This window comes from Vidua macroura, chromosome 16 (assembly GCF_024509145.1).
Source record: "Vidua macroura isolate BioBank_ID:100142 chromosome 16, ASM2450914v1, whole genome shotgun sequence".
In the NCBI taxonomy this organism is placed as follows: Eukaryota; Metazoa; Chordata; class Aves; order Passeriformes; family Viduidae; genus Vidua; species Vidua macroura.
Genome location: NC_071586.1, coordinates 7,649,890 through 7,662,329, shown reverse-complemented (window position 1 = coordinate 7,662,329; position 12,440 = coordinate 7,649,890). Strand labels below are relative to the sequence as shown.

Below are 12,440 nucleotides of genomic sequence, written 5' to 3'. Positions count from 1 at the left end.
ATGGAGGCATTTCTTTAATGATTCATTGCAACTCATTTTCTAACATCCTAACATAAGGAACTTTGCTTGTCGTTTCTTCAGAATATAGGTTTTTCTTGTAAATTTTTTGTTGGTTCACTTTGTATGCTGTAGGTGATGCTGCTGCAATAATAAGAGTAGTATTTTTTTAAAAATAATTAGTTTAATAATAAATAAAGAAGTTGAGCAAGCTGAATAATCTAAAGAATTTGAAGTAACAGGAAGTTTGGAATTGCTTTTTGAGTGCTGCATAATACACTAGGTGAGTAAGAGGAAACTAAGTTTCAGATATTTTGAAGTAGTGCAGTCTCACTGTTTCCCTTGAAAACAATTGATCACATGACCAGAGTAGAAAATTTTCCTCAGTTGTGATGTTCTGAATATTTTAAGGCAAGGGAAATCATTCAGTAACAATCTGACTGTTGTGATTTGATGAATGAATATTTTTCAGATTATGAGAGCTGATATTTGTGTCCCCAAAGCTCTTTTGACGAATTTGACATAAATAGCTTCCTGAAGGCTTTGAGAACACAAATTTCAGTGACACATCAGTCAGAGTTGAAATGATGGCTTCTGGAAATCTGCAATTATTCAGCTGTTCTCCTGGACCCTCCCAAGAGTCTCTGGCCTCCCAGACAAAGTGCTAGTTTACTGTGAGACGTTTTCCCAAGTTTCCCATTTTCTCTTTGAAAAATGGAAGAAGTCTTAGGTGAGCTTAGTTTCAAGTAGTGGTAATCTCATTGTTCCATGTGAAATAGTTGTATAACTCTTTCATGACAGTTTCTATATTGTTCCAAAAGAAGCAGGCTCAGGTTCAATCTATTTGCTAGTGTTCTGATAGAACTACACTCAGTAGTCTCTCTAGCATAATGTTGTCAGCTGTTCTTTTTTTTGGGGGGTTTGTTTGTTTTTTTTTTTTTTTTTGTTTTTTTTTTTTTGGTTTTTTTTTTTTGGTTTGTTTTTTTTTGTTCTTGTCAATGAACCTTTCTCAAATTACATGGACATATTGTGCCAGTGGCTTCTTGGCAATACTAAAGTTTTTAAATTGAGATTGTTTTTTTCTGTGTGGAATACTATTACATCCCTTTGCAAGGCAAAGGGATTTATTGAAGTTGACTGTGAAATTGGATAATCTCAGATTGCATATTCTTAGACTATATTCAGCAATGTTGGAGCAAAGCATATTACGAAGTACAGGCTTTGTAGCAGGAAAAGCAGATAGAGAAGATGAAAATGCACTGGGGAAATGGGGGATGAGAATTTGTCTCTACTTTATCTTACACTTCTACATCCCTCCTGTTTGCTGTAGATTCTGTAACCTAATATGCCTCCTCTATCTACTGTCTGTGTTACTTAAACCACATTGCTTTTGGATTTGGCATTTTCTGTTATTGTGTTTTGCAGCACTTCTTTCACCATAGCCCTTCGGTGATGGTTGAACTGATGTGTGGTACATCTTGAAATGATTCCATCACTTCCCTTAAGCAGCCTCTTAGAGAGAGGAAAAAGATGTCTTGTTCCTGCTTGTGAAAACTAATTTGAATATTCCTATATTACATTACTTTTTCTTCCTGCTTAGTTGGTTGGTGACATGTCACAAGTCACCAGTAGCTCCTAGACATGAAAAAAACACTGGAAGTCAGCCCATTTAGTAAGGGACAGAGCTTCCTAGAGGGAGCAGGAGGAAGAAGTGGATGAGGAAGAATATTTGGCAGCAGGGCATCAGTGAGGGCAGGAGGAGGAGAAGCAGCTGTAGCATGAGGAGGAGGAAGGAGAAGAACTAAACAAGGTGAAAACCTCCCAGCCTCCATCTCTGATTGAGCCCCCAGCCAGGGGGAAGGTTTCAGTGATGGCCCTGCTTCAGCTGCAGCCCCAGCCCATGACAAGCACTTCAGTTTAGCACATTATTCCTCATTAAAGTTTTTTCTGGAGATTGGTTTTATTATATAATCTCATTATATTGTATGGAGTTCAACTTCTATTTCCATGAGTAACTTATTTTTCCATGAGTAACTTATTTAAGTGTATTTAATGACAACAACTGTGATCTTGCATCTCCTAATAGTAGAATCATTCAGGTTAGAAGGCATCTCTGGAAGTCCTCTAGCTCAGCCTCTGCTTCAGATTCTACATAATGTTGCAGGACATTGTTTATTTCAATTAATTCTTAATTCCTGCCGGTTCTTTTCTTTTGTGGATATTTGTTTGGATATTTGTTACCTTTATAGTATTTCCTAAAAACCTTAAAATTTTAATCAAAATGTAGACATCTGTTGGATTCCAGTAGTTTTGTTTGGTTTTGTTTCATTTTTCCCAGTGCTGAATTTAGGAATGAAACACCTGTCTGGAGTAAGCTTCACAGAAAGCACTTGCTAGAATTTGATATTTTTGCCAAAAGTTAATTAAATTCAGGCCACTATACTTGAGATACATGAGCAATTACTCTTTCACATTCTTTTCTTGCCATGCTCATTTTACAGAAGCTCTAGAGAATTTTTATATCATTTTCAAGAAGCAGATGTGTGGTGGAGCTTTGTTTGGGTTTGTTTCTTTCTTTTTTTTTTTTTTCTAATAAGGTATAAGAAAAGAAATCCTATAAGGCCTCTTTGTCTACAGCAAAAACTGTATTCTCTATGTTCATTCACTGGATGCAAAACAGGCAAGTATGTGCTTCCTAAACACAAGCTTGTTTCATGCTGCTAAAAAAAATTACCATTCTGACTGAAGTTTTGATTTTCTTTCAGGGAGGGTTTCCTTAAATGCTAATTTTAAAATAATAAAATAGAGAGGAAGTGTCATTTTTTTTGATTCAAAATTCAGCAGGGAATTGAAGGTATTTGACAAGTTACATTTATTATATAATTGATCATTCCTATATATGTGCTATGAAGCCTAATCAACAACACTCACTAGACCTTTGCTATTTGAGCAAAAAGAGTAATCTGTAGGAATACTACAATGTCATCCTCTATCATTGTCATTTTCCCCTATATCAGCACATGTTACCATCTGTCTTTCAGCTTACTTAGTGGAAGAAGTGATCAGGCAGGGAAGTTTGATATTACTGAGGTTTTGGAGAAGGATGTGCTTTTAGTGGTGCAGTTCTGCCTTTGTTTTCCTGGCTATTTCAGCCTTTTTTTTTTTTTTTAATTTTATTTTTTTCTCTATCCCCTTCAAATTGTACTTACAATCTCGTTACTCATTCTTTGGCACTAAATGTGGAACTATTTGGAGCACATTAAAGATGCTGAAAATATTGTGTGGACCTCTGGGCTCCTAACAGGTGAACAGTTCTGCTTCAGGTTGGGTGTTGTAGTTTGGATACATTGCAGAAGTACAGCAGAGCCTGCATATAGAAGCACTGAACATCCTTCAGTCTGCAGATCTGGCCTGTAACTCCTGGACAGGATTTATCTTCCTATGAAATGCTTGTTAGGAATATATTTAATAAAATAACTGTTGAAGTCATTAAAGACTTTTCAATGAGTGCTTACTAAATGTTTTTTAAATATGCTCTGATTAAAAGAACTATATAGATTTATATACATCAGGATGGGCCCTCTTTGGAATCCAGCTAAACAGTAGTAATGAGAAAGATATGTCACATAATGAGAAGTAATAACCTGATAGAGACATATTTGAAAATTGTGACCATAGTATCCTGCTTTGAATTTCAGTCTTGTATCGAAAACCTTAAATGAATTAAAGTATTTTTCAACTTCATCTGTGCTGTATCAACTTTAAGTCAATTTTCAGAAACGGTAGTAAAAAACGGATATTTTAAAATGCTGTCACAGTGCTGTCAGAAGGCACTGAGTCTATTCTCGTATGTAGAAATGAGGTGATAGAGAGTTATTTCATGAGAATCCTTAATACTCAATATGTTGTAACTGTACACCGTTATTTTCATACAGACATTCTTACAACTGTGGTGAGAAACCTTTTTGTTTAGTTGTCACAGAAATTTTTTCGTGAATAAATTATTTAAGTTTGTTTTAATATAGTATATAGGATTAAACTGTGTTTTTTCTCTTTTTTCCTCTTACCCTGAATATCAGTGTCTGTCTCTGGTGGAAAAACTGATTTGTTCTTTGTAGTCTCAGAAATGAAAAATATCATCAAATGCATGAAATCATCAAGGAATCTTAAAATTCGATTGCCAAGCAATCAATAGCTTCTCAGTTATTTAGCAATCTCCTACTAAAATGCTGAATAAAATTGAGGTTACAAAGTTCAGCAAGCTGACTTGAATGGGAATATTGTGCCAGTCAAGGCTCCTTATAGGAGCAGTGTAGCATTGCTCACAGCAGCAGTTTGTGTGTGTGTGTATATATTTATATATATAAAAAAAAGTGTATTTTATGTGTGTGTATATCTAGTATGAGAAGGATCATCAAACATACTTGCATGTTTTTTTTTAATATTTCTAATTCTTAAATAAATTTCCATTAATAAAATGCCCCCCCCCCCCCTTTTTTTTTTTTTTTTTTGGTGTATTATCAATTTGCAGCTTTCTGTGCTTTGTTGCATGTTCAGGTTCCATCGTGCCTGGAGCATGGCCTTACTGGCCCAGATTCCCTCCTCTCTCTAACACTTGTGGGGTTCTTGTTTGTTGTGCTGCATTTGTGGTACTTACATATTTCTACCTTGGTATTTTCTTAAAGAAAAATAAAAGTTGTTTGAATTCACAGTCTGGCAGTACATTTTAGTTATGCTTCTTTGGTATAAACTTTTCTGTTATACTCACTTAACTGAATGGGCTTAGACAGATAATTGAATTTTCAGACATATGATTTGTCAGCTTTGTTTAAAATCAATCAGTTGGAGCCCATTTATTTCCCCTCAAATATAAACTAAGGTGCTTAATGTTGTTAAGTGGAGCCACGGTAGTACCTGGTTTGAATGCTTGTTCACTCCAAAGAGAAATGAGACAGGCACAGGCACTGATGTGTGACAGCTGAAGGGATTACCTAAATTTCATGTCTTATGGTTTTCATTTAGGAATGGTTTGTGGAAACTTTTGCCTTGAATATTGCTGCTGAGGTGCTGCCATTTTCCTTAAAACGATAAAGCTTGTTTCTACAGCTGAATTATAATTTGCTTGCAATTAGATGCAGATTAGTAAAATAATGATCTCATTTTACATTGGCCATTCTGAATTTCCTTGTGTAGCATCCCATCCTTATATTTTAGTTGATTGTTGATTTAGATAGATTGTGTAGCTTGTTTGCCATTAGTATAGCATAGTACAGAAAATCTAAATTAAACAGTTAATGGAAAAGTTATGATTATGAGATAATCTGTTTCACTGATGTGTTTATGTGGTCCTGGAAAACAAATTTTCCTGCTATTCTGCTGTTGATGTATTATTTAATTTTTTCCTTGCATCATGGTGACACAACTTAGGTAAAGCTCATTATAGCAGAGAGTCTGTTTGTTTCCATTGAAAAGGACTTTTAATCTATTTTGCAAAAACAATATTGATTTATTTAATTTTTTTTTTATCAATAGAGAAAATGAGGTGCTAAAAGTGCAGCTTAAGAAGTATGTAGGAGCTGTCCAGATGCTCAGAAGAGAAGGTCAAACAGTGGAAGGTAAGTGAATGAAGGGGGGAAAAGAATCCATGAATGGGATTTGTTTTTCTGTGTGCAGCCATTCAGGGAGTAATACCTTCCAATAGTGAAAATAACATATTTGATATATTTTCCTTTTAAGAAAAATACAAATGGAGATTTTTGTACTCATTTTTACAGAGCATTTTCTGATAGATGAGGTGGTCTTACTTTTTTCAATAAGAAATTTTCCAGAAAAAGCTGTTTGAAAATTTAGCTTAAATTAAAATCTGTGAATTAGTGTGATATTGGGATATAAAAATAAATGTAGTATCTGTAGATTATACTGTTGTTTTGGAAATCAGTATTTGCAGACTGCTTGAAATAGACTCTGTACTGAGTAGTAATGAGCAGATTTTATATCTGAAAGAAAATGAGTGAAGTTATCAGCAGTTTTACCTGTTTGTCTTCTGTGGTCTGTGATAGAAGCATCCATGAGGGGCTGAATTGATACCTTGATTCTGAATCTTCTGGTGGGACCTGGATTTCCACTGGCTACAGAAGGTGTTCAGAGAGCTGAGATGGAGTTTCAGAAATTGGCACCATCTAATCTTTTAAAATTGGGAATATTTTGGTCTTATAAGTGGCTGTATGAATGAATACTACTGTTCTCCAGGGTTAGCCACTGTACTTATCTGGAATTTCAAAGCTTCATTCATCCCTAAAAGGATATTTGTTAGTGAGAACACATGTTTTTACTTCCGCCTTTGCTGGAGTGTAGTGATTCATGTTAAGAATTATTCAAAAACCATGGCTTAGGCTTCCTATAATAGCAGAAATTATCCTTCATTAGGTAGTGACAGTTTCCATGATGAGTATAATTATAGGAAAAGAAAAAAAAATATTCCTAGGCTAGCTATATTCTACCATGTTAAAATTATGCAGATTAGTGAGTGATAAGAATAGAAACTGAGTAGGATGGTCAGATTTTATAGATGAAAAAGGGGGATGGAACAGTACCAACATTTCTAAAAATGAACACACGTGTGCTTTATGCTGTAAAGATACTTAATCCACAGTAATTTTGTATAATATTTATTACTAGTGACCAGAATAAATTTCAGCTACATAAAATAAATAAAATTTTCATACATTGTAACTTCACGTGTTGAATTTTTATAAAACTATTTTTTTCCTTAGCTGCCATTGAAAATTTAGATGAAATTTTAGTAGTACAGGGGTCTCTGACTCAAAGTACATAAGCATGTAAATAATCCCTGAGAACTAGCTGCATAAAAGAAGTGAAACAAAAGGAGTTTTTTCTTTTACAAGATTTATAGAAACTATTGCACCCATGGTTTGTATATGTAATGAGTAATTTTAATTATAATTAATCTTCTGAATAGTATGAAAACAAAAGTCTTAAATGTGTTGTAGATTTTAGAATACAGATTTTCTGTGACTCGGTTTTGAAAGAGTCAGAATAAATTGGGCTTCTGCTGTTATTTTTATCACTATAAATAATGAAGACTCTACATGTTAGCTGCAATAATCAGATCAAATGCTATTGAATATGGCTTTTAAATAGTTTCCTAAAATAAGAAATGAAACTCAGCTTGATACTTTGCCTTGTGGAGACTTAAAAAGGCCAAAAACCCCACTCAGCAAATGTGATTGTAAATAAATTACCCAAAAGTCAGAACTATCAGCTTTCAAAATGAGTGATCACTGCTGTAGCCTGAGCAGTTGGATATTGGTATTTAAATATTTAATAAATGAGCATCTTGATTTCTCAGTCATCAGCAGGAGTTGGCTCTGTACCGTTTTTTAAACCTGCTTAACTAGAATATTTATATAAAAATGCTGATCTTAGAAGTCTGGCTGAAGAACTTGAAGCAGCATTTACAAGGAAAAGATCTTAAAACAGCTTTCAAATTCGCTTAAATAATAAACTTCTAAATTCTTCCTCAAAGCAAAAATCAGTTCCCAGGCTCAAAAATATTTAGCCAGATAAATTATGGTCTCTTCTATCTACCTGATAGTGGTTGTAGAGATAGTTCAGATTTTGAAGAATGATGAAAGCATTTGTTCAGCTCCTCTTCTATTAGGGCTTTACTTTTATGTGTTAACTTGTTTTCTTAGAAATTAATGAGCTATGAGGAAAAGTGGAATTGGATTTTGTCTAACTTGGAGGAGATTTACTTAGAATAGGCCTTAAAGTGATCTTCAAATACGTAAATGATAGCTGGGAATAGGAATAGAATAATCTGTAATTTTCATTCACTACAGATAAAAGAAGTAGTAATGGCAGGTGAAGGAAGTTTGATTAGCTATCAGGAAAACCTTTGTGAGAAGAACACTTAAATTTAAATAGGTTATGCAGGGAAGCATGATATCTCCCTTCTTGGAAGGTATTAGGAAGAAATTAGGAAGACAATCAACTATCAGGAATGGAATAATTCCAGCTGATTCTGCTTGATGCAAAATCATGAAATACTGAAGTATGGCAGGTTCATTCTCAGTCCTGTTTTCAGTAATTTCTCTGATATGCAAGCAGTCTGTGCAAGTAATATGAAATATTTTGGAAGCCCAGTAAAAAAAAAAAGCTTAAAAGAGAAGTAGAAGATTAGTTGTAGAAGACTTTTGCCAGGAACTGCATATATTAGACAGCTGTAGTCACAGAACAGCCAAATGCTTTTGGTTTACATTCTTTTCTGTTAAGATTCCAGTCCAAATATTTCTTACCAAAAAAGGTCCCTGCAGAATCTGTATTTTAGTACTTGTAATAGTGTTTAATATTATGGTCTGTTCTGATGTTTTTAATAACTGCTTCTTATAGAGCTGCTTTATCTAAACAGGATGTCCTGGAGGTTTATGGAATTTTACTCTTTAATTTGAGGTATCTCTTTGTTATAGTTCTGCCAAACATTTGGAGCACTGATGGGGAATTTACAATTCCAGAGCAAAAGCAAGTAGAAAACAATGAGGAACTGGCCAGCTCTTATGAAAGGAAATTGATTGAGGTAAAGTTTGTACTGCACAGATTTTATGGAATCCTAATTGTAAAACAAGGTTTGAAGCTTAAATAATTTCTTTGCTTAGTTGACATCTTTTTTCCTCAGGAATGTAAAAGATAAATCTGATTTTTTTCTCCAAAAATAAAAAAAACCTGAGATAATTAAAAGTACTTTTCCTAGCAGGGGCACACTTTTATATGCTGATATTAAAATAAAGGTTTTAATAAATCAGCAAGTTCCTTCAGGTTTTAATTGCTGATGGTGAAGTTGAAATCATCACAGACAATAGATTTGAGGTTTTGTCTAAGTTACAGTACATAGTTACAGGCATGGCTGTGTTGGCAGTTGAGCTTTATTTAAGATCATAGTGAAATCTGTAGCTTTTTCTGTGCTTTCATGCTGGTTTCTGATTGCAAAACCATGTTTCATTTTTGTGTTGCTTATTGAATACTGCAGTAAGGAAATAGCTGATAGAAGCTGGTATTTCTGTTGATATGACCACGTTAGAAAAACTTCCTAAGGCAAGATTTACTTTCAAGATTGATGTAAAATTCATTAAAGGAAAAAAAAAAAAAGATAGATTAGGGTTTCATCCAAAATTTGAATATTATAAAGTAATTAATACAGATGTGGCTTGTGCAAAAACTTCTATGAGGTCTTTGATGCAAACAATATTAAAAAAAAATTGGGTTCCACTAAAACACTCTGTAAGAAAATTACTCGATTTTTATTTATTGCAAGTTTTTATTTATTTTATTTTGCCTTTAAATACCAGAATCAGGCTGTGGCACAGGTTGTTCTCACAGGTAAACAGAGTGGCCTCTTTGGACTCTGAGCGTGGCTGTGGCTGTGCTCTGCATTTTAAGTCAAGAGAGCAGCAAGTGATGCAGGATGTTCTGAGAGTGCCAGGGGCTGGGGGAGTGAGGGGGATGGAGAGTTTATTGTTGCATTGTTGTTAAATGCCTTTTTCTCTTTCTAGAAGTGCGTCCTTTCAAGATGGATTGTATTATTAGATGCTTAGTGAAACATTCCTAGCCTGTTTTTAGTTAACTGCTTGGTCCTTTGCTGTGAAACATGGAGTGATATTTTCTTGGTCCTTTCTCTGGAGACTGCTCTCAGCTGTGGTCATGCTGGGCAGTGTAACTGCAGTGCTCTCAGGCACTTAGGTTTTCTTTTGACAACTCTGAAGAGCTGTCTTAGTGTGGACCCTCAAGTGTTTACTTTAGCCTCACTTCACCTTCATGAGAAGGGTTTGGCTTTAAACTGTTTTCTCATATAGGAAGGAGCAAATCTAAATGATTCTCTGTCCAAGGGAAACTTAGCTTATTTATACTTTATTTTTTTTTGCTTCAAGCATATTGTTATGAAGAAAAACAACTGTGAAGATGATTGAAGTCCCAGCAGGGAAATTTATTGCTTAAGCTTCATTGTGGATTGAGTAAAGGAAGATGTGACTCTATGAAAATGTGACTGAAAGGATATCATTATAAGGAGACCTCTTTATTGTTTTAGCAGACTTTGATGCAGGAAAATTTAAAGGAACTTCAATTAATATTGTTATTCATTGCTCCTTTTGATTTGCTGTGATGGTAATGCATTTTTCTTTGACAAGGAAAAGTATTGAAGTCAGTTAATTGCTAATAAGTGATACCTGCGAGTTGTCCTTTTGATAATACAGAACAAGTGATTTGGTGTTTTATTTGCTGTTAAATTTCATTTTTATTATTTATCTTTGCTAGGGATACTTATAAATTTTTGCATTACTTGTAGTGTTTTGAGAGAGTTGTTGAATTCACATATTAATTGAGTCTACAAGTAGAAAGTTATTTCAAGGACATCCAAATCAGAGAGAGACAAAATGGTCACACATCAGTCTGGATTTTGTTCTTCTGATAGACAGGCCCTGAAAAATCAAACATGTTTTCAAATATGTAAACTACTGAGATCCACTTGTAAATTTTTATATTGCTTTTGATAGCCAGCAGTATTGCAGCTTTTCTCTGTGAATTTGCAACTAGTTGTTTGCTGTGTCTCTGTACTTGAAATGCAAGGGAGTTCTGCCTTCCAGCCCGGGTTCTGTGGAATTGGCAGTGACCTCTTAATATTAACCTGGTATTCTTAAATGTTACAACACCCACTTGACATTGGAATTAGTGGTTAAGCTAGTATGGAAAATGATTTATCTAGAATTAATAGTATTATATTATTGTTTTCTCTAGTATATTGTTGGTGTAGTTTAGCTCTTTTTTGCATATATGTTTCAGTCATTAATTACTGGGTTTGAAGGCTTCCCTCTAATATAAAATGAAATTCGATAAGAATGCTTGAAGTTCACCTTGAGAAAATTATTTTTATTTTTTATTTATAATCAATGATGTCAGAATCTGGCCTGTCAAATTGAAGTGCTTTTTTTTTTTTTTTTTTTTTGCTTTGATTCTGTGAAGGATGCAGGTTTGTGTGGAACAAAGCACAAAATTAAAAACAGGCTCTAAATTAAACTGAATTAAACTGCTTTATTTTGGGGAACTTCCCTGGGGAAGAGGGAGAAGGCAGAGTAATTCAAGAAAAGGAAACAGTGAAATTCACAGATAATAATGAACTGCTTCCAGAAGGCAAAGTATGAACTCTGAAGAGATTTGGCAGTTGTTCAAGTCTGTGTGCTGTTGTTGAGGTGCCTGGATTGAAATTCCTGTTGTTCAGCTGTGCTTTCATGCTGTTACCCTGCTGCCTCTGGTGCTCTCTAGCTCTGGATGGGGGTGAGGAGGAGGCATTCCAAGAGGTGCTGTAACAGGAGGCATTCCAAGAGGTGCTGTAACAGGAGGCATTCCAAGAGGTGCTGTAACAGGAGGCATTCCAAGAGGTGCTGTAACAGGAGCAGCTTTAACCGTGCTGCTGGGGCAGCCCATGGGGAGGGGCCCAGCAGTGCCCACTGTGTTCATCTGACTGCTGGAACTTTCCATCCCCCTCACTCCCCCAGCCCCTGGCACTCTCAGAACATCCTGCATCACTTGCTGCTCTCTTGACATAAAATGCAGAGCACAGCCACAGCCACGCTCAGAGTCCAAAGAGGCCACTCTGTTTACCTGTGAGAACAACCTGTGCCACAGCCTGACTCTGGTATTTAGACTCCTCTGACCTCTCACAGATTTACCTGGAGTGATTGACTTCTAGGTCCAATCCTATTAAAACTCCAAGTAAGGGTGAAGAATACATCACTTACGAATTATTGACAAAGTTTAATGCAATTTGTGCATTTTGCAGTACTCTCTGTTCAAAATATTGTGATTAGTTTGTACCTGTTGAGTGCTGCGTTCATCAAAGAATTAAACTGAGAAGAGAAGTCAATGGGTGTTTCACTAGAATCAGTTGTCATATGATTTCGAGTGATAAGAATAAAATCTGACATGAATTTGTATTTTGTCCTATTCAATTCAATATCAAAACTACATTTCAAGGCATGAGTCAAAATTATAGCAATGTCTGTTCTTAATGATCAGTTCAAACTACTGCATTAGCAGTACTTGGAGAGTAAAAAGAAATTGATATACATGTAAGAAATTACAAAGTGGGATTTTTTTTTTTCCCCAATTCAGATCATAATTATCCCTTGGCTTTGCTTTTCAGGTGGCTGAAATGCATGGGGAGCTGATAGAATTCAATGAGAGGCTGCACCGTGCACTGATGGCCAAGGAAGCTCTGGTGTTCCAGATGAGACAAGAACTCATTGATCTGAGAGGGCCAGTGAGTGTTTGTTTATTGCACTGTAGAATATCCCTCTGGAATAGGCTCAAACACTACTCATGATGAAATATCCATTAGCTTGTAAGCAATAACAGATCTGTGAAGAACTGGC

General features: G+C 35.2%; 1 protein-coding gene across 1 annotated transcript in view; it reads left to right on the top strand.

Moving 5' to 3' along the window:
- Positions 1 to 12,440, top strand: part of SNX29 (sorting nexin 29) — a 101,856-nt gene that overhangs the window by 28,364 nt on the left and 61,052 nt on the right. The window contains exons 14-16 of the mRNA XM_053991739.1: positions 5,530 to 5,612; positions 8,487 to 8,593; positions 12,212 to 12,328. Of these exons, the coding sequence (XP_053847714.1) occupies positions 5,530 to 5,612; positions 8,487 to 8,593; positions 12,212 to 12,328 (307 nt within the window). The remainder of the gene's footprint in view (positions 1 to 5,529; positions 5,613 to 8,486; positions 8,594 to 12,211; positions 12,329 to 12,440) is intronic.